Source organism: Pezoporus occidentalis, unplaced genomic scaffold (genome assembly GCF_034315485.1).
Source record: "Pezoporus occidentalis ecotype Australia unplaced genomic scaffold, CSIRO_AGI_Poc_V1 ctg26, whole genome shotgun sequence".
Taxonomy (NCBI): domain Eukaryota; kingdom Metazoa; phylum Chordata; class Aves; order Psittaciformes; family Psittacidae; genus Pezoporus; species Pezoporus occidentalis.
Genome location: NW_026914502.1, coordinates 5,613,784 through 5,635,791, shown reverse-complemented (window position 1 = coordinate 5,635,791; position 22,008 = coordinate 5,613,784). Strand labels below are relative to the sequence as shown.

The 22,008-nt window shown below is 42.7% G+C and overlaps 1 protein-coding gene and 1 non-coding gene across 6 annotated transcripts; both read left to right on the top strand.

The window, feature by feature from the left end:
• The first annotated feature begins 859 nt into the window (after positions 1–859).
• On the top strand, positions 860–20,066 carry CASP2 (caspase 2). Of its 5 annotated transcripts, none has more exons than XM_062624044.1 (10): positions 860–1,086; positions 4,545–4,712; positions 7,688–7,763; positions 9,192–9,286; positions 10,809–10,985; positions 12,374–12,502; positions 13,240–13,330; positions 13,445–13,506; positions 17,157–17,306; positions 18,064–18,190. In XM_062624044.1, exons 1-9 carry the CDS (start codon positions 955–957, stop codon positions 17,280–17,282), a joined length of 1,056 nt encoding a protein of 351 aa, XP_062480028.1. In that variant the 5' UTR covers positions 860–954; the 3' UTR covers positions 17,283–17,306; positions 18,064–18,190. The 5 variants fall into 5 exon arrangements, with proteins under 5 accessions (XP_062480028.1, XP_062480027.1, XP_062480026.1 ...); XM_062624042.1 differs by lacking the exon at positions 18,064–18,190 and adding an exon at positions 17,398–17,526 and having other exon boundaries at positions 861–1,086; XM_062624040.1 differs by lacking the exon at positions 13,445–13,506 and adding an exon at positions 17,398–17,507 and having other exon boundaries at positions 865–1,086; positions 18,064–20,066.
• Positions 15,240–15,313, top strand: TRNAI-AAU (transfer RNA isoleucine (anticodon AAU)). Its single transcript has one exon. It is a non-coding gene; the product is annotated as a tRNA-Ile (tRNA).
• Positions 20,067–22,008: the final 1,942 nt, after the last annotated feature.

Genomic DNA, 22,008 nt, shown 5'->3' with positions numbered 1-22,008 from the left:
GGTCCTTTCTAACCCTAACTGTTCTGTGATTCTATCAATTTCCGCTGATTTCACCTGAAATGTGTGTTAACAAGAGACGTAACAGAAAACCTGTAACAGAAATCCAACAAAAAACCCCAACCAAAAGCCAATCACAGAACTGCTCTGTTTGCAAGGAAAGCTGCATACTTGCTATTCTACCCACACACAGAACCCCTCCCATTACTCTGATGTGCAAGACTAATCCCACGGGCAGGGACACCTTCCACTAGAGCAGCTTGCTCCAAGCCCGTGTCCACCCTGGCCTTGAACGCTGCCAGGGATGGGACAGCCACAGCTTCTCTGGGCACCCTGTGCCAGCGCCTCAGCACCCTCACAGGGAAGAGCTTCTGCCTAAGAGCTCATCTCATCTCCCCTCTGGCAGGTTAAAGCCATTCCCCTTGTCCCGTCCCTACAGGCCCTGTCCCAAGCCCCTCTCCGGGTTTCCTGCAGCCCCTTTAAGCACCACAAGACCTCCATGATCACACCCCGCACCCACCACGCCCAGGCACGAACAGACACGAACCCCACCGGCGCAAGGCGCGCCCGCGCATGCGCACATCCGCCACACAGGGCGCGCCTGACGCTCGTCCTGTGGCGCGGAGCGCTTGCCTCGCTCACGTGACTGAGCGGAGGCAGAGCGGTCCGGGTCGCCGTGGCCGTCGGGGAGCGGTGAGTCCCGGGGTGCGATGGGTGCGATGGGTGCGAGCCGCTCGGTGGGAGCCGGGCCCCGGGGTTGGGGGGGGGGGGGCACGCAGAGCCCTGCTCCTGCCTCGGCCCGTGCGGGTTTGGGAGCCGGGGGTAGCGCAGGCCGCTTCCGGCCGTTGTCCGGCTGGCGGCGGGGTCGGTCCGCTTGCTCTTGGGCGGAAGGAAAGGGTGGCTCGTACAGCTGAGTTGCGCTTAGGTCTCACCTCTCCCGCTAGGGAAGCGTGCGGAATGCAGCGGTGTCACCAGGAAGCGCTAAAGAAGAACCGGGTGTTGCTGGCAAAGCAGCTGCTTTTAAGTGAGTTGCTGGAGCATATGATAGAGAAAGACATCATCACCGCGGAGATGGTGGAAGTTATACAGGTATGCAGGTTATACTCGGCTACACCCGAGCCTTAACCTCGAGTTCTAGTTAAGCTCAGTGTCCTTCCTGGCAGTGGCAACATGATAAACTGCTTATTCTAATGCGATTACATGTGTGGAACGTGCAAAGCATGTGGGTTTTGCTTGCAACCCACGGGAGAACTGTAAGCCACTGTTTGCGATACTAATTTTGACTGGGGCTTACTAAATCGTTGGCTTGCATGCTGGAGTTGCAGCAGACTGTGCTTTGTGAGTCCAGTAGTTATCTTCCAGTCCTTTGTTGTCATTTTGTGCCTCCCTATGTAGAAGTAGAAATAACACCTATTTCCCCAAGAATACTGTGAAAATAAGTAATATATTGTAAATCAGCTTATTGTGTCACCTGGCACTTAAAGAATTTGTACTTTGTCTGTGTTTTCCTTAATTGCATGAAGAGCTTTACATGATCCAGCACCCTCACTCTCACATAGCGAATGCCATTCATACACTTTTGTTAACTTATCCTGTGTAGTTGGTACTATGAAGAGAAGTCACTGGAATTATCTTGGGATTGCTCCCAGGGGCGTGGTAATGCACTGAAGTGTGTGCAGGATGAAGGTAAAATTCTTCAAAGAGAAAGCAGGAAAGGAAGTGACTGAAGGTGTATGTCAAGTGCATCTCAGGACTCAAATAAGCAATTGAGGCACTTTTTAGTCCGTTAGTAGGATTGATGGTCCTGTTGTAAAAACAGATGCTGAAAAACAGAATTCTGAGCTATTTCTGGGCACTGCTGCACGTGGTGTGAACCTTAGACTGATAAGGTTTTTAGAAGTAATGAAGAAATAACTTTGTGATGACTTTTGACTCACATGTGTCACATAATGTGAAATTATTCATGGGACCTGTTAGGGGCACCTGTGCTAGGTAATTGGGAGGTGCAGGCAGTCTCACCTGAAATAGCTCAGATCCCTAGTGAAGGAGGACAAAGGTGCAGCAAGACAGTGAAAAGTCAGAGAATGAATCAAGAACTGTTTGTGCTGGTTTTGGCTGGGATAGAGTTAATTTCTTCATAGTAGCTAGTATGGGGTTATGTTTTGGATTTGTGCTGAAAACAGTGCTGATAATACAATTTATGCTAAGTATGGGTGGTTGGTAGGGATGTTCAGTTGCTAGCCTGCAGTTAGTTACTGAAGGGGGACAGAGGGGAGGAAAAGAAAAGGAGAAAAAGGAAAAGAAAGAAAAAGCCCTCCCAAAGGTGGGATAATGCCAGAGAAGAGTCTTTTTGGCAAAATGCTGCTGAGACAGGGGAAGCAGACTAGAGGAATCTTCCCCTTCAGGTGTAATTACATAAAAGGAGATGCAACAATACTTAGTAATGGATTATCGGTAAGGAGAAAGGTATTACCATGGGTAAGTCAGGTAAATAGCAATAGCTTAGTGGAAAAAATTATGCCTAATACAACCTACACACATAACTGAGAGCTTAAATATATATAAATAGCAATAGCAGATTGAGCAAGAGAACAAAGCGACTTGAACTACTGTTGCAGGGTATGAATCTGGACATTACAATGAAAACAAATACAGTGGGGAAGAAGGAAAGCACTGACAACTGGAACAGTAGTACTGTGAAATAAGGATAGAAATGAAGGGAACATGCTAATAACAGTGCTATAGATACAAAGTAATGTGCATTTAAAAAAAAGATCACTTGGGTTAAAACCACTTTGTGTTGCTTTTCATTTTTCTATGAATGTCTGTGAATTTGTAGTAGTCCTCCGCTATGGCTGAAATGTGAAAAGTCTTGGGAGTGCCTTTAGGTAGCCTGTTCTTGAAAATGTATTGTGATGCTAATCATTGGGTACCTTAGTGGAAATAGGAGGAGACAAATGCCACCGTGGCTGATGGAGTGTAGATTTTCCTGGATATGCTAGCTGGCTGGTTCTGTATAGCCTGCTGCTTCCCCAAGAAGTTAGGAAATTATTAAGGTCTGGATAAATATGTTTTAAATCATCTTGTCTTAAAAACAGTTATACTGGTCCTTTTGGTTTGATTTAAACTAAGCAGAAGAATAATGATTCTGGAAATAGGGCAAATTCACTTAAATAAACTTTTGTAATCTAAGGAAAGTGAAATAAACCAAGGAGCTCAGGGAGATCAAGGAAGGATGAAATTTCTTCAAGTGTGAGGTGCTAAACCAGTACTGAAATTTTACCACACGTAAGGAAAAGGTGAGAGGGGAGGATAGTGCAGAAAGAGCCTCTGAAGACAAAGGTAGTTTTGCAGGATGAAGAGCTCACAAGGAATATAAAAAGTAAAGAGTTTGTATGTGTATACTGGAGAAGAGCTAATAAATAGGAGCAGGTTCCTTTGATGTCAAAAATGGGGAGAGAGGGTAGGCACTTAGAGGCATGAATTTAAATTAGGTTATTCAGAACGATACAAAACAATTTGATAATTTTTTTCAATTATATACACTTTGAAGAAAGAATAAAGAAAAATATTTCGCTTCTGAATGTTTGCTGACTATTGTTTAGTATAACCTGAAGTGGATGTGGAAGTTTCATAAGGAGATACCTTAATGCTGCCTTAAATACAAAAAGTGCTATATTTCTTTATTTTGATGTTTAAGTAAACATGCCCCATCCCTGGCAGGGTTCAAGGCCAAGGCTTAGTGCAACCTGGTCGAGTGGAAGGTGTCCCTGCCCATGGCAGGGGGTTGGAACTGGATGAGCTTTAAGGTCCCTTCTCACCCAAACCATTCTATATTTCTGTGGTCCTGTGAGTCAGGAGTAAGTCTGCCAAAAGCTGACTACTGTACCTACAAAGTGCAGAATCTAAACATTATGGAAATTTCTTAACTTTTCAGTAAAACTTAAAATCCAGTTCTTGAGGTCAGCTTGTGTTCTTATGATTTATGGCTTAAAGTCATAGACTGTGAAGACATAAAAATTAAGATGATTAATGTTTCTAAGTGTGTTATAAAGATCTACTGGCCTGCTAGAAAGGAAGAAGTAATTAATAGGTACCTTAGAATATCAGCTGTTAATTTACTTTATTAGGTAAAATAAAATTCAGTGGGCTTACAGCAAGATACAATATATGGAGCTGGTTATCTTCTGTGGACTAATGAAGAAGTGTTACCAGGAGAAAGGGCCAAGTATTTTCATACTTCTGCAAAGGCACAGGTGAGTTATTACTGTACATACTTCTAGTCAACAGTGCTCTGAAAGTTGAGGTTCCCGTTAGAATATGAAAAGGTAGTTGCATTGTCAAGGGGAAGAGGCCATTTATGAGAAGGCTGAAAGAAAGTGGTTTGTTTACTGTAGCAGATGGAGACTGATTTATAGAAAGAAGTTTGATTAATAACGGAAAGGACAGGAGAATACTGAGGTTAAGGGATATAGTTGATACAAAACCAAATGCTGTTAGTCATAAATTAATGTAGTAGAGTGTGCATTGTTTTTCTCTGGATCTAGGCCAAGCCTGGAAGTTTCAGCCAAAATGTGGAATTCCTCAATTTGCTGCCCAAGAGAGGTCCTAATGCATTCTCAGCATTCTGTGAAGCTCTACGAGAAACCAGACAGCAGCATCTGGAGGCAGTAATCTTGAAGACAGCATCCAGCCTGAGCCAAGGGATTGCAAGGGTACAGCAGTTCTTAAAAACTGAGCCCGGTGGACTGCATTTCAGATTGGGTTTGGGTGCAAAGTGATAATTTTTTCAAATGGGGAAAAAAAAAAGGTTGTTTACAAAGGTCAGGATGGGGTTTTATTGCAAACTGAAACTTATAGTACACATAGTGAAAGAAGAGGGGAAGGAATTTGGGAGGAAGAGAGTGTCACACGGTGTCACAAGATGGCAGAGGTTGGAAGGGACCTCTGGAGATCACCTGGTCCAAGTCTCCTGCTCAGGTAGCATCACCTTGAACAGGTTGCCCAGGGCTATGTCCAGGTGGCTTTTGAGTATCTCCAAGGTTGGAGACTCCACAACCTCTCTGGGCAACCTGCTCCAGTGTTCATCACCCTCATAGTAAAAAAACCTGTTTCCTGATGTTCAGAGGAAACCTGTGTTCCAGCTTGTGCCCATTGTCTCTTGTCCTGTCCCTGGGCACCACTGAAAAACATCTGGCTCCGTCTTCTGTATGTCCCCCGTAGAGGTACTCATATGCATTGATAAGGTCATTTTAAGCCTTCTCTTCTCCACACTAAACCCCAAAGGTCTCTCAGCTGTTCCTCATCACACTTGTGTTCCAGGCCTTTGACCAGTTCCATTGCACTTCTCTGGACCTGCTTGCAGCACCTCAGTGTCCCTCTTGTAGTGAGAGGTCCAGAGCTGAACACAGGATTCGAGGTGAAGCCTAACCAGAGCTGAGTACACGGGGATGATGACTTCCTTGCTCCTGCTGGCCACGCTATTTCTGATCTAGGCCAGAATGCTGTTGGCTGCGTGGGCACAAGCTGTTCACGTTCAGCTCTGTCAGTCAGCACCCCCAGGTCCTTTTCCATGAGCAGTTTCCAGCCACTCTTTTCCAAGCCTGGAGGGTTCCATGGGGTTTTTGTGGCTGAGATGCTGGACCCAGCACTTTGCCTGTTGAACCTCGTACCACTGTCCACAACCCATTGATCCAGCCTGTCCAGATCCCACTGCAGAGCTTTTTTTGTCCGTTGGCAAATCATCAGTCCCTGACTTGGTGTCATCTGCAAATTTACTGAGGGTGTCCTTGATCTCCTCATCCAGATCATCAGTGAAAATATTGAATAACACTGGCTCTAACACCAAGCCCTGAGTGACGCCACTAGTGACCAGTTGCCACCTAGATGTGATGCCATTTACTCTTTGAGCTTGGCCATCCAGCCAGTTTCCAACCTAGTGAAGAATCCTCCTGTCCAGGCCATGAGCAGCCAGTTTCTCCAGGAGAATATTGTGGGAAAATGTCAAATGTTTTACTTAAATACAAATAGACAATGTCCACAGCCTTTCCCTCATCCACCAGTTAGGTCACCGTCTCATAGAAGGAGCTCAGGTTGGTCAAGAAGGACCTACCCTTCATGAATCCATGCTGCCTGGGCCTGATCCCTCTGTTTTCCTGCACGTGCTTTATGATCTTACTTGGGATCATCTGCTCCGTGACTTTTCCTGGCACTGAGCTCAGGCTGACAGGCCTGTAGTTTCCAGGGTCTTTCTTCCTGCTCTTTTTGCATAGAGGTGTCATGTTGGCCAACCTCCAGTCCCCTGGGACCTGCCCACTACACTAGGACCGCTGATAGATGATGGAGAGTGGTTTAGTGAGCTCCTCTGCCATCTCCTTCAGCACTCTTGGGTGGAACCCATCAGGTCCCATAGGCTTGTATATGTCTAAGTGGAGCAGGAGGTCTCTAACCATTTCTTCCTGAATTATGGGGACTTCAGTCAACTCCCAGTCTCTGCTATCCAGCTCAGGGTACCGGGTACCCTGAGAATGGCTGGTGTGACCATTAAAGACAGAGGCAAAGTCAGCGTTAAGTACCTCAGCCTTTTCCTCATCCTCAGTCATTAGGTTACCCCTTGTGTCCAGCAGAGGATGGTGGTTCTCCTTGGCCCTCCTTTATTGCTAATATATTTGTAAAAGTACTTTTTATCTTTGATGGCAGTGGCCAGATTTAGTTCCATCTCTGCCTTTGTGTTTCGAACTTTCTCTCTCCATAGCCTAACAACATCCTTGTACTGCTCATGAGGTGACAGTCCCTTCCTTCCACAGGTAATAGATTCTCTTAGTTTTCCTGAGTTCCAGCACTATCTGCCTGTTCATCCAGGCTGGTCTCTTCCTGACGGGCTGACTTTCAGGACAAAGGGACCACCTGCTCCTGCGCCTTAAGGATTTCATCCCTGAAGAGCATGCAGCCTTCCTGGACCCCTTTGCCCTTCAGTAATGTCTCCTGAGGAATTCTGCCAACCAGTGTGCTGAAAAGGCCGAAGTCGGCCCTCCAGAAGTCTAAGGTGGACACTTTGCTGACCTTCTTCCTGACTTCTCCAAGGATTGAAAATTCAGTCATTTCATGATCGCTTTGCCCAAGAGGGCCTCACCCATCACATTACCCACTGTCCTCTTTGCCAACAGTAAATCTGACCAGGCATCTCCCCTAGTTGGCTCACTCACCAGATAGGTTAGGAAGCTCTAAGAACCTCCTGGACTGTTTCTTCTCTGCTGTGTTGTACTTCCAGCAGACATCTGGTAGGTTGAAGTCCCCCATGAGAGCAAGGGAAAGCGATCGTGAAACTTTTCCCAGTTGTTTGCCATGAAAATGAAACCTTGAAAGCAAACAGAAAGATGGAAATCACTGGACAAATACAGTTTTGGCAGAAATGAGGAGGTACAATGACAGTGTTAAGGTTTTCAAACTGGGAACTTGGGTTAGGAGTAGAGATGAGCAAAGAAGGGAAGAAACTTTGAATTGACAGAAAATGCTGTTGCTGTCTTGTTGTGATGTTTCATTTGGTGTGAGCCATCATATTTTTTAAGTGATGTATATGTGTATGTAAATGCATGTGTCTGTGTTCCATAATACCTACAGTCTTGTATTGCAGATTAAGAAATAGCTGTTTTATGAAACTCTTTTCATAGATATATTGAATGTTTTGTAGCTTGAACACCGTTATGGATCAAATCTTCCAATCCCTATCAGTGAGTCATGTAATTCAAAGAGACCGCGCTGGATAGGTGAGTTGCACTTGACTTGCTATCTGCTTGGTTTCTTAATACTCTGTTAATTTAGTTCTAGAAATAAGCTTCCCACCGCTTTGTCCATCCCAGGAATGCAAACTTGGTAGTGAACTGGCTGTATTATGATCAGATGCAGGAGGCAGAATTAGGCTAGAAAATGAAATGGCATATTGGAATAGAGAACCGAAGCGGTTTCTAATCAGCTTCCCTTATTCTTACAGGAAATTTTGTTGCTCAAATAGTACATGTCAGTAAAATTTTAGATTTTGGAAGATTTTTGTTTAAGATTTGTAATAAAGTTTAATTGAAATAGAAATGTGAAAAGATACCAATTTTGAGCAGTACTCCTTCACTTGGACTTCCTTCTTGACAAATAAGTTTAAGTACAAGGCCTTTCATATGTTACATGGACCCCAATATACATTTCTGTAGCTTTTGTCAAGTGTCAAATCAACTTTCCTTTAGCAGGAATCTGTGACTTAGATCAGGGAACTAGTTGTTAGAATGAACCTCCTTGCTAGTTTTTATGTTGCCCCTTGTAATGCCTGGAGTATTCATGTTCCCCAGCCACAGCTTTAACTATATGCTCATTACTAGGAGCTCTCTCTGATGTTAAAGAACAAGTCTCCAAATGTTGAAGGCCTTGTTTTAATTTTTTTTTCCTAATTATTTTCTATTTTATTTAGGTGCAAAAGTTGGATTGTTTCATTTTTTTTACAGCATAGGTTCCTCTAACTAGGAAAGCTATGTAAAAGGTTGCAAAAGGATTTCAGAGGAGATCGTGAATGTCATCTGTCCCTTCTGGACAGGGGAGTGAGTGTTTTGTCAGCAAGTGGCAAATAGTTGATTATCATTCCCACTATCTGCTGTTACCCAGAGGAAAGGGTTGTTCAGAGGCAGATAAACAGAAAAAGGCATTGCACTTTATGGCAGTTAGAAACATCTGGTTTGATCATTTACACACATGTTCAGCAAAATAGAAGTCATTGTATCCAGTGGGGGAGGCCTTTTATGAAGGGAAAAGCACTCTTCTAGTTGAGTATTTCTAGCCATGGTTTGGCTGTGAAAGAAATAACATACTGTGCAAAGCAACAGAAAGCTCACAGCTCTAATTTTAGATGAGAGTTATGTTTTCATACTCTAGAACCAAATTTGCTAGGCCTTAGATAAGGCTGACCCACATACAAGATGAAAAAGAGTTGCCAGTTAAAACTATAAAAAATAAGTATACCATTCCAGTCTTTTTTCCCTGCTGTGTTTCATTGTGTGTCTGTAGTCCCTGTTCAAACAGAATTTTTAGAGGTATGAATATTATAATACAGGAATATGTCTAAGACCACATGGATGAACATTTGCAAGTTACTGTCCTAATGCAGAGGCTTTGTAGCTGGAGTTTTTTATTATTGATATGTTTGTTTTGCGCAGAACCAATGGAAAATTCTTTGGATAATGGAGATGGTCCCCTGATTCCTCAAGTGAAATACTGCACTCCCAAATTTTATCATGATCATCAGCACTTGGTAAGTAGTTGAGAGAGAAAATCTTGAGGTATGAAAGACGTGAGGTGTTTGGATGTATCAACTGAACGTTTGCAACTTAAAACTGAGTCTAAATGCTTGCTTCATTGGGATGCAGATCAGTGTTGTGCTGTTTGCATCACTGAGAGGTGTTACCAGTTCTGTTTGACTTGATGTAGTTCTAATTTACAAATGTCAAGAAGTTCTGTAACTGTACAAATCTCTGCCTCTGGTTTTTGGTGAAGAACTTTTGTGAAATGTCCTCTATTCTGTTGCTCTGTGTAAGCTGTCAGTCTTATTGCCTCATATATATTTGTTTGCATCCTCATCTCCTGTGTGATGACACACCTTGCAAATGACTGTAAGGTACTAGAACTGTGCTTCTACTAGTAGTCACAGTCTTGGCTAGTTTAGTTGCCAGTTGTACCATGAAGAGTCTCTCCTTAATCTCAAGAACCAGATTAGGATTAGATGCTGGCTAGAACAGCCTGAACTTCTAATCTGCAGTGTTAGAAGTTATGTAGGTAGCCTAATTAGTTTTTATTTATTCAATTTGTTAAGCATAAATTGTGGTGGGATTAAGGGAAAAAAAAAGGATAATTAAGGATTAAGGGAAAAAGCAATCATTTTGTATAATGGGCCAGACCCTTCGCTAGGTTACACAATATATTAACACTTAACACTTCTCTCACAGGCTCTATCTGCAGCAAAGCAGATTGGGTTTGGGTTTTTTACTATTGACTTGGCTCTTACAGCTGAGCCTAGATGCACCTAACCTGATATGCCCCTTTGGTATTAAATTTCACTTTCAATTCACACAAGTGTTAGTAACAGACTTGTTGTTAGAGTGGGAGGGGGGAGAGAGGGAAGTTAATTTGAGCAAACCTCTCTTAAATTAGTTCTTTCCCTTTTAACCTGCTATATAACTTTCAGGATCAGTGATTGACAGTTCCTTGCTGTTAGAATTGCACTCACACGCTATTTTACATCTGTGTCTGCTCTCAGCAGCAATTAGGAAATGTTCATCAAATTTTACATTGTGTTGTCCTAAGGTAACATGGGGATGGCAGAAATATACAGGGCTGTGCAGGAGTGAGGGTGGGAAAAGGGAAAAGAGTTAGCAAGGTCCAGTTCACAGTTTGAAATGCTGTGTGCTTCTTTGAGAAATAAGGCAAGCTAGTATCACATCTTCATAGTGGTGTTGTGGGGTCAGCAGTTGTGGAGACTTGCAGCTACAGTTGTCTTTGGGACCCTTTGCAATACAAACAGTTGTTCTATAAAAAACCAAAACGCCAAAACCACCACAACAAAAAACCACAACCAAACAAAAGGAAACACCAAATAACCCCCACATACAAGCACACAGAGAAAAAAAACCACAACCTAAACAGAAACGACCTCTGCTGGTTTTGTGCTTCCACAGTCCAGAAATCCTGCGGATCAAGCTGGTATGTAGGGATTGCTGTTCTGCTCTAACGCTTCCCTTATGTAGTCAGAATTTACAAATCTTACATCTTCTTTGCAGGCGTATAAACTGATATCAGAGCCCCGAGGCTTAGCACTTATTCTCAGCAATGTCCATTTCAGCAGTGAGAAGGACTTGGAGTATCGTGCAGGGGGAGATGTGGACTGCACTTCCCTCGAGATGCTTTTCAAGCATCTTGGGTATCAAGTGACTGTCTTCCATGATCAGACCGCACAGGTAAAGCGGGTGGATCCCAATACTTCGCAACCAGTATGGATCAGAGTTAAAGCCACAAATGAATAAGGTCTCCAGTTTACTCTAGATAGACTTCTCCAGTGTTCTGCTATCCTAAAGGTTAATCTTTGCAGATATTTCACCTAGTCTTTGAAAGTGTAAGTGGTGTTTTCATGTCTTTTCACTGATGGAGCCAACTGCCATCCCATTTACCAGTCTTCCAGTATCTATGCAGTTAAGTTCCACTCTTTCAGTCTTCATTTTGTTAGAGAAGTGGCTGTGTTAGGAAAATTGGTAATATTCCATGACTGACTGAATCAAGCCACTCTCTTTCCTCTAGGAATGCAATTACAGCCTTCTTCAACCTCATTCATTCTTAGGCCTTTTAAATCCCTATGAAACCAAGTGTTACAGAACCTGTTAAAGTGTGTTTTATTCAAGAAGGCATCTTTTGCAATATTATATTGCACCTGCCATGTTGTCAGAGTTCCTAAAGCTTTCCACTTTTAGTTGTTGTTGTGTTCTGCTCACTAGTGTTTGAATGCCTGAAATACCGGAATATGTATCTGCTAAGTTGCTCCAGTATCCCAGCCACACTCAAGTGTCGATGTAAAACCTGTATAAAAATATAAGTTGGTTTCTGTTATGTTGAATGCATATGTACCAGCTTGGATACTTGCTGCATTCCCCTGTCAGCCTAAGGGATTCTAACTTTGCAGTGTTATCCTTAGGACTCAATATTACACACAAGAATATTTTGCTGTTTTTTTTTAATGGAACACATCTTTTGCCCTGTAAATTTGGTGTACATAGGTTTTATTTCCTAACAGGAGGACAGGACAGGATCTGTTGGAGTGGGTCCAGAGGAGAGCTACAAAGGTGATCAGAGGGCTGGAACATCTCTCCTATAAAGACAGGCTGAGAGAGCTGGGGTTGTTCATTTTGGAAAAGAAAAGGCTCTGGGGAGGCCTTAGAGCAGCTTCCAGTACCTAATAGGGCTACTTGGAGAGGCACTTCTTATAAAAACAAGTAGAGATAGGACAAGAGGAATGGTTTTAAACTGGCAGAGGGTAGATTTAGATTAGACATTAGGAAGAAATTCTTCCCTGTGAGGGTGCTGAGGCACTGGCATGGGGTTCCCAGAGAAGCTGTGGTTGCCCCATCCCTGGCAGTGTTTAAGGCCAGGTTGGATGAGGCTTGGAGCAAGCTGCTCTAGTGGAAGGTGTCCCTGCCTGTGGCAGGGGGGTTGGAACTGGATGAGCTTTAAGGCCCCTTACAACACAAACCAGGCTATGATTTAATGACTGCTTGTGTTTTTCCCCGTATATTGCCCCAGTTTTCCTGCGCAGGTCTGGAGAGCATCAAACATTTTTGTTTCCTCTCTCTTCCAGGAGATGCAGAATGCATTGGAGAGATTCTCTAAGATGCCAGGTCATCGAGATGTGGATTCCTGCATTGTAGCTTTACTTTCCCATGGTGTGGAGGGTGGGGTTTATGGCAGTGATGGCAAATTACTGCAGGTATATTGCTGTGTCCTGCTATGTTGTTGCATGTTATCTCTTTGAAAGTAATGATGGAAAGAGATAAAAAACCCAAAACTGAAATGATGAGAGACTGAGGATTCTCTATTTTAAAAAGGAGGGCTTATAGGAGAAAAAGAACAAGGGGCTGTCTATGAGAGGTCTGTAAGGTAAAGAGTGGCATAGAAGGGAAGTTACTCTATTCTCTCTTTGTACAAGTACTACATAGAGTGCATGAACTCAAACTAGTAGAGCTTGGGGGGAGGGTGGAAAAGTTATGTGATGAGTCTGGAGATAAAGGAGAAAATATCAAGAGTTAATAACAGAAATGATCAGTATCTGAAGGGGGCCTATAAGGATGCTGGGGAGGGACTCTTCATTAGGGACTGTAGTGATAGGACAAGGGGTAATGGGTTAAAACTGAAACAGGAGAAGTTTAGATTGGATATAAGGAAGAAGTTCTTTAAGGGTGGTGAAGCACTGGAATGGGTTGCCCAAAGAAGTTGTGAATGCTCCATCCCTGGCAGTGTTCAAGGCCAGGTTGGACAGAGCCTTGGGTGCCATGGTTTAGTGAGGGCTGCCCCTGCCCATGGCAGGGGGGCTGGAACTGGATGATCTTAAGGTCCTTTCCAACCCTAACTGTTCTAGGGTTCTATAAATACATGGAAGCAAAATGAGACTGGGTTTGGCTCACAAAAGGCTGCAGTGAGTAATATTTATCATCTTTCTTCTTTCAGTTGCAGGAGGCCTTCCGGCTTTTTGATAATGCAAACTGTCCAAATCTCCAGAATAAGCCCAAAATGTTCTTTATTCAGGCCTGCCGGGGAGGTGAGTTCCTAAATACTAAAAGCCATGTATTTGGCATGCCATTAAGGCTCATTTTACACACATACACACCCTCACATTCAACTTGCTGTCAACTTTCCTCTTTGCTTCTCTCAGGTGTAAGTGGGACCCATATTCACCTCCCTCTGCCCTGCTGCTGCCACTGCATCTGTTGCTCTGTAAGTGTCTTTTGCTCTGCATGAGGTGTGTGCATTGACTTGCAGACCCCAGAGCACTTTAGTGATACAAAGCTCTATTATATCCCAACTCATATATTGAGGCTTTCTCTTGCTATGCCTGCAGTAGGGGGAGTGGGGCATATGGTACATCAAATTGCAGCACAGCATGGAGTGGTACACTAACACTGGAGTCTTGTCTGAGGTCCTGTCTGTCTCTTGATCCTGGATGCATTGTGTCTCTTGTTTTGTCATCTGTTGAGCTATCAGTTGGCTCCAAATGTGTGGGTTTTTTCTTTTCCTTTATTCTGTCCTGTTTTCAACCTCCAGATGCTTTAGACCCTTTTCCACATACTATCATAGAATTCTTACCTAACTATTGTGCATGATAGTTCTTGATTCTCACAGACCTGTTCTTTTTCCACTCTTTCTGTTTGCATTTTCTTTAATTCTGTTATTTGTTTTCCCTCCTTTTGTAACTGAACACATCTGTAACAAACTACTTTTCAAATTTGCTGATGACCAAATTTGTCCTTAAACTGTTTGGACTTTTTGAGGTCACTCTGAAACTGCAGATACTCTGAAGAGGAGTTCTGTCTTAGAAAGCTTTGCTTTTTACCTTGTGAGAAGGTTGCTAGTGTGTATGCTTTTCCCCTTTATTTTCCCTTGTTCCTTGGAATTGTTTCCCTTCTTTTTCACTTTTAGCAGAGCTGCTTTCTTGCCAGGTGGATATTCCTTTTGCCTGTTATCTATTCGCATTTAGTCCCAGTGCAGAGAAAAACCTAAAGTCTGCATGAAGTATTTTTACAATCAAAAATAATCACTTCAACTAAGCATTTGGGAATATTATAGCGTGCACATTTACAGTATGAATTGAATATAGGTACTTCTGAATATGCAGACATGTAACATTGTGGAAATAGGTGTAGTAAGCCAGAATTTGCAGTGGACCTAATTAGTTGATCAGGTTTATTTGACTGTAATCTTATAATAATGGGTCTGTCAACGTTGGCAAATCAGACTTGGCCTTCCTATCCCCAAAAGGTTTTCAGTTGGAGTTGGAGCTCTCTATGCAAAATGCTGTAGAACTGGGATACTGCAATAGGCAAAGGGTTGAGACTTGAGTGACTGAAGGGAAAATCTTTCTTCAATTAAAAAAAGGCGGGGGGGGGAGAATGCCTTTTGTAAACCTCTCTTAAATCTTGATTAATATCTGTGGGGGAAAGCTAATTACCAAGTAATTGAGCTGTCAACAGAAATGTGTATCCTTTTGTTATCCTTTGAATGTTAGCATTCAAAGGTTAGGCTAGCCAAAAGAATGCTTTTTTTCAATAGCAGAATTCAAATATATAGTGTGGGCAACTTTGTTATTAGTACTTTGTCCCTGTGGTTAGCTGGAACCAGTTGAAACTGAATGCAAAATGCATAGGTTATTCTTTTTCCCCGAAGTTTGTGTAATAGGCCTTACCTATCTTCTATTAATGACACATTAAAAACTGTAGATGAAGAGGAGTTGTTACAGCCTACTTGATTTCCAAAGGGCCTTTGGCAGAAGTCTCCTAAAGAATTGAATAGTCCACCTACAGTCATGGATCAAAACTCAGCAGCGACAGAAAGGAATGGGAAAGGACAAATTGCCACATTTCACTATGACATGACATAAAATGAGGCATTGTATATGCTTAACATCTGTGTTCAATGTAGTAGCTGATCCGGAAAAGCAAGCCATGCCGGCAGGCCGGTTAGCTCAGTTGGTTAGAGCGTGGTGCTAATAACGCCAAGGTCGCGGGTTCGATCCCCGTACGGGCCATTGTTTTTTGGCAGTGTTCAAGGCCAGGTTGGACAGAGCCTCGGGTGAGATGGTTTAGTGTGAGGTGTCCCTGCCCATGGCAGGGGGGTTGGAACTGGATGATCTTAAGGTCCTTTCCAACCCTAACTGTTCTGTGGTTCTAAATAATGACAAATAGGTGGTTAGAGCAATTTACTGTATTTAGATCAATTGGGAAAACAGCTGTCTGGGACCTTGAGTAAAATTTAAACAGGCTGGTTCAATCTGGGTGACGGTTACCATTGATATATACTAAGGGTTGGTATGCAGAGGAATACCTAACCCAGTGCTTTATACTTTTTAATTACGTTAGTAAGCTGACTGGAATGGTATTTGAAGACAAATGAATGAGGAAAGGAAGACATCTAATTCTGAAGCTTTAATCAAAAAGGTTTTGACTATATTACGGGATGATGACAGTGTGAATAATACAGCTTGGTTGTAAAATTGAGTCTTATTTGAAATAACATGCACTGTGAAGAGTATATGGAATTTTTAGGAAGAATGAAAAGCACTTGGAGATGTGTGATAAAATACATTTAAAAAGTGTAGTTCAAAATGGAAAAATTTGCATTGCTCCCTTAAAGAGATGAAGGAACTTGATGGAAGCAGTCATGAAATGTTGAGCTGTGGGGCCTTAGTTGTAGGCTATATCTGTGTGTCCCACAATCCCAGTCTGGCGTGTTTGACCCTTCCCACTGCTGCTTTCATTTTGGAGGAAAGCAACAACACTGCTGACTTATCAACTGACCCTTTCCTGTGCCATAATTATGAGATGCCACTGCCTGTAAACGGGTTAGGAATCCAAATGCATTTCTTAGGCACAATCTGGCGACAAAAACCTAGAGACATTATGAGAGGAAGTGGACGCTTATGCCTCCTAAAACTAAAATCTGACCCATACTGTTAGGAAGTAAAATAATAGAATCTCATCTTGCAACAAAAGGGCAAAATTATATAAAAAACCCTGTAAAATGTAGTTTTATTTTTCATACAACATAGTTGGGCTATTAAAGTTACTACTACTACTAAGCAGTTAGTCTAGATTACAGTGGGAACTGCATCAAGTAAACAAGCAATTGAGAATATCTACACTTGTCATAATACATACTAATGAATGCTGCAAAAGAAATGTTCTTCAGGTTTTAAACTAATCTCCATGTACTGGGGTTTTCTCTCCAGTTTGGGGTGAAATTATTGCACGTTTTATTATTGCACAACTTATGCTTTTGATTGAAGCAGAAGTTATATATTGAAAGCCTTGATTTTAATCAGGATTTAGAACTAGGTGAGCTATTTGGTCCATGTTTCCTTGATGTCTTGAAGGTAGACCTTAGCAACTAAAATCAGCTCTTGCTTGAGTTCTGCAGTAAGTAGGTAATTAGTACTGCAAACTAGACTAGATGGTTTTGGACATTTCTAAGGTAGGTAAAAGTGGAAAATAGAAACTTCTAACTCTAGGTATCGAATCCTTCCATGCATGAAGTAGAACTATCAGGAGCTTTGCTTTCCAGTTATCCCATGATCTGCATAGGAAAGGAGAGGGGAGAAAAAAATAATCAGCATGTGGACTGATAGTCACATTAGGTTCAGCAGCTGGTGGTATCTACATTAGTTTGTGCAGAAGAACTTGCAGATGAATTTTGAGGACAGCTAAAACCACTTAAAGTCATGTAAAAGCTTTTGCCTTGGCAGCAGTTGTGGCATTGGTGACCAGAGCTCCAAACAAAGGAAGAACAAGAAAACTACCTCCAGTAAATACAGATAATTCCTTCTTTTTCTTTTCCTTCTGTCCCACTCCCTCTTTGTTTATTTGCCCCCTCAGATGAAACAGACCGGGGAGTGGATCAGCAAGATGGGAAAGAATGGTCAGATTCCCCAGGCTGTGAGGAAAGCGATGCAAACAAGGAAGAAAATCTCAAGCTGCGTCTGCCTACCTGCTCCGATATGATCTGTGGATATGCTTGTCTGAAAGGTACTGCAGGGAGACCCTAATAGTTAAGGCAGAAGGAGGTTTTATGTGTCTGCATTCCCCAGAAACTTCATCATACACAGTTTCTTCTTAGGCACTGCAGCCATGCGAAACACCAAGCGTGGATCCTGGTATGTTGAGGCTCTCACCTCTGTGTTTGCAGAGGACTCTCGAGACACTCACGTGGCTGACATGTTGGTGAAGGTGAGCAGGAGTGTCTTTCCTCTCCCACACTTGTATCTGAAGAGCCCTCCAGTGCTTCACATTGGTAGGATTAATTTACTATTAAAGCAATTGTTCTTGCCTTGTTTGTAGCAGAATTATTGCTTTTTCTGCTGTTTACTTATATGCAGTTCCACGGCAGTTTAACCAAAGTAAAAATGCTTTTTCTTTGACTTTGTCCATTCCTTGTGCAGTCACATGGTGAACTTAAGAGAAGAATTAATCTGCCAAGAATTACTTTCCTTCTATAGAAATAGCTGTTCTTTCAGGTAGAGTCATTCATTGAACTGGCTCACCACATAACTGCACAATCACATGAGGTAAAGAATAAGAAAATGGGGGTAGAGGGAGTGAAGACAGCAGTGTGAGGAACTTGAGCTGCTGTGGAACTGCACCCAAGTTCATTATCCTTATAATTTAGAAAGACAATACATAAGGGACTACTTAGTCAGGTAAACAGAATAATCTACCAGCACAGAAAACAATGAAGTTTTTCTTCCTTGTCTTAATCCTCCTGGTGTTTTGTTCTCACATCCAGGTGAACAGGCACATCAAGCAACGAGAAGGTTATGCCCCAGGCACAGAATTCCACCGCTGCAAAGAAATGTCAGAATACTGCAGCACGCTCTGCCAGGACCTTTACCTGTTCCCTGGTTATCTGCCAGGAAAATAACCCTGCCAGCTCTGTGCAAGGGAGATACTGCCAAAGCTGGACTTGGAGTATGGATGTCCACGCTTTCATTCTTTAGGCTGTGACATGAGATGCACAAGCAGGGAGTGATGGTTTATATCTGGCCAGTCCGATTCTTGATGTCTTTAAATAGTCTGGCAACTCACTAATCTGATTCAGTTCAGGGTTTAAAATTCTTACATCCTGACTTAATCCATATGTATAGAAGTTGATGGAAAGAGGATCAGCACTGGAACTGGGAAGAAGTGGGAACATCCTTTGGAAGGAGACATTAAGGACATTTCTAAGAAAAGTGAACGTGAAAAGGGAAACAGACAAATCATACAATTTTTTAAAAGTTAAGCCTTTCTGAAAGGAAAATTATTCATAAAATGCTACTTATTTTATGCTTCTATTTTAAAAGTTTTAAGTGCTTTCTGTATGGTTCTTCATGCAGGACAGTCAGCTCCTATGGACGTTAGAAGAGGGCTCCCTTGTGAAGGAGACTTCTTCCCCTCTCTAAAATAGAAGGTTATTGTTTTCAGTACTTGACACTTTCCTATCATCTTGATAAGTTAAAAGCCTGGTTTTGCACATTCCTTCTGTAGCCAAGTAACCAGAAGAAATGCAAGACATCGCAAGTTATCAACGAAACAGGTCGAGATCTAGGGTTTCTCATACAGACAAATAAACCTCCATAAACTGCCCCAGAAATAGTTCTGAATCTAGAAATTCTAGGTTAGCTCCCCTTAGTCCCAAAAGTGAGCAACTGCATGGAATATTGCTTTTAAGGAATGTGTTTGCCATTGTACCTGTGTGTCATAAGAGGCAGAACATTCAATCCGCCAGCTTCTCAGGACACTATGAATTGCACTGTACCACTGGATCCCTGAAACCTGACAGCTTTGTACAAAAGGATCTTTTGTCTTTTGTTTAATTAACAAAAGTATTCAAGGCAGCTCTTTACAGTCTAAGCGTGTTACTTGGACTATTTATCACTGCAGTCTGTTTCCCTTTGAAATGAAAGGGAAGAATTTCATGTTACTACCCTGTTACGTGGTTTCTTTCTTCAGCCATGATCATTTGAAGCTGTGGTTTAGCTGATGCTGTTTGCAAAGTGTCATTTCAAATCCTCAGTGAGAAATAAGGCATAATCCATCACTTTTGGAAATTTCCTACACGGTCTCTTCATGCATGTCTCTTGCTTGTGTCTGGTTGCAGTTACTCCTTTTTGATGCGATGTGGGAGGTGGGCATTGTGCTCTTCTTGTGGTAGAGCCTAAGTCCGGATGTACTGGGTTGCATATGAGCTACGGTCTGTGTTCACCTGAGTCTCGATCTCTGTTTTGTAGCAGCAAGTTGGCATTGTTTCTGCCTTACTCCTCTTATGTTAAGTGTGGCTTTTAAAATACTTTTTAAGGATAGAGTCATGAATAGGAAGCACAAAGGGATATGGAGGGAGGCTGGAAAACTAGGCATGTACTGTTTTATTGTTTTGCTGAGGCAAATGAAGACTATTATGTCCTCCAGCTGACAAAGGTGCAGCATCTTGCGCTTACCTTACACACAATGTGATAAACAGAACAAGGATCATACTTGCCAATTGGTGCCTTACTCTGAAGTTAAGATGCTGGTTTAGGGGCCATTGTACCTCCGTGGAGTATAAAACCCACTTTCTTCCCGAGTGCTCCCTCTTTGAAATGGTGCAATATTTTACAGGTAGGTGTATGAATGAAGTAGTCCTCTCTGATGGATTAGATTTCTGTAGGATTGCATCAAGTTGCATTATCACTGCCACTTTCATATATTCTTTTTGTATACTTGTATTTTACTGCCTTGAGGTGTCAAAATAAAGAATTCTTCTTTGATTAACCTGTATCTTCCATTTGGAGAGCTATACCTTGTGCAGAAATGCTGTTTCTATGTAAAGAGAATTTCGCATGATTTCTTGAGGTAGTACTTCCAAGAAGTGCTTTTGAACTCTTACGGTGAAAGCCCAGAAGCTTGCTACTTTCTGACTGCAACTTGTATGGCCTGCTTGTAAGTAAGCTCTTTGTCTTTGAGAGCAACCAAGTGAGAGGCTGATGTTGTGTTTCAGCACTGAGATATTTAGATTGGGAAAACTGTGGGCTTGGTATTCTTAAAGGAAGAGTTGGTGCCAAAATGAAGGGTTCCTGAAAAAAAGGAGTCTTGGAAGGAGGATGCGCCTGGGAAGAAGGTCAAGATACCAGCTAGAGGAAAGATCCTGGAAGTAGCAAAAGATCCAGGGGATCAGAGAGCTGCATGGAAACGAATGCTAGGGGATGCCCAGAGGTGTTGGTGTGTAATGCCCATGTCTGGGAGCAGAACCAGCAGAACTTGCTTCTCCACCTTCACAGATGAGCTGCTTGAAAGGGAAGCTGAGTCCTGGGAAAAAGCCAGTGGGTGACTGAAATAAGAAGGTAAAGGCTCTGTTCTCATCAGCTCTAGAACAGTTCCCAGTGTTCAGATCCAGTAGAAGTTGTCATTTACTCTGTCTTATCTGTGACACTTAGGGTGTTTCCTGAGGGGGGAAAAACATTGTTTTTTCAATAACACCAAACTCTGCTAGAGGAAATCTAGTAGTAATGTTAGCAGTGGAATTACCAACATCTACCTGTCGGTAGTAAGGGTTTCTAATAGTCCTGAAGATGAAATAAGCAAGATGTTTATATTTTCAGAGAATTAAGTTCTGAGCTACTGGCATAGTTTAAGGAATGACTTTGGTAGCTAGGATAACAGCAAAGTGTTAACTGCTTCACATTTGGCTCAAAACCGAAAGAATGAGCTCAGAAGTTTTGTGGGATGGGGCGTGGAAACAGTGAACAGGAAGTAGACAAAGTATTCACAAACCTTGAGTTGCATGAAAATCAGTGTGTTTATTAATAGAACAATTCCGTAAATGAATACAGTTGGAGCAGTTCTAAACTGGTTTTGTTTCCCTGTCTGCCATTATGAAAAGTAATAGATGCTGAAAGGATTTGCCTTTGGAAAAACAGTTCTTGGCTTTCTGTCCCAGGCCCGTGGCTGTAGCTGCTGATTTTCCATTTGCAGATCCAAACAGTAAGGAAGGCTGAGTGAGCATCTCGGAAACAGACCCATGTGCAGAGGACACTGACATGACTGGCTAAACACAGTGCAACAGATAAAAGAGTTGCCTTCATCGGCGCCTAACTTCAGTGCTGCCAGGACTCAACACTTAAACAGCCACCTCCCCTTTCTGCTCTTTGGCTGGTATGGATTGAAGTTCAGTAGTGAAAGCATTCCTCCCCATCCCTGCTCTCTAGGTTTACAGGCACATTCATGGAGTACATAGAGCACAGACCCCCTGTCTCTCCCATACTCCTGCCTAGATCTTGGGCCTTACTTAACGGCTCCGTGGGTCTTCCTTGCTCCTGCTGGCTAGTTCAGCTTGATGCTTGCTAGCAAACGTGTGCTCGCATGCTCATCCCACAGGCACCCCACACTCACGGGTGCCCCTGAATACCTGATACCCCTAACTGGACTCAGAGCCTCTTGCTTGCTGGTTATTCCAGTCCGTGCCAAACTTGCCAGCTGCTGGCACCTCAACCTTACAGCACTTGCAGACATGGGATGGTGAGATTTCATGGGAAAATAGCTAAGAAAGGATTTAATAAGAACATAGGACAAACTGGTGGTCAGGTACAGCGCTCAGTCAGGCAAGCACATTGACCAGCCTTGGTTTTCACAAACTGTCCCCTTTCTGTCTGTTCCCCACTTTCTTCCTCCCCAACCCTTTTCCTCAGGTTTTGCATAGTCCCACAGACCCAGTCCA

What these genes read in the sequence shown, in the direction of transcription:
- CASP2 (XM_062624040.1), top strand. Translation starts at nt 955, where the DNA reads ATGCAGCGGTGTCACCAGGAAGCGCTAAAGAAGAACCGGGTGTTGCTG. An exon ending in AAAGAGACCGCGCTGGATAG is followed by an intron (nt 7,764 to 9,191) that starts GTGAGTTGCACT and finishes TGTTTTGCGCAG; the next exon opens with AACCAATGGAAAATTCTTTG. An exon ending in TGGCTGACATGTTGGTGAAG is followed by an intron (nt 17,508 to 18,063) that starts GTGAGCAGGAGT and finishes TCTCACATCCAG; the next exon opens with GTGAACAGGCACATCAAGCA.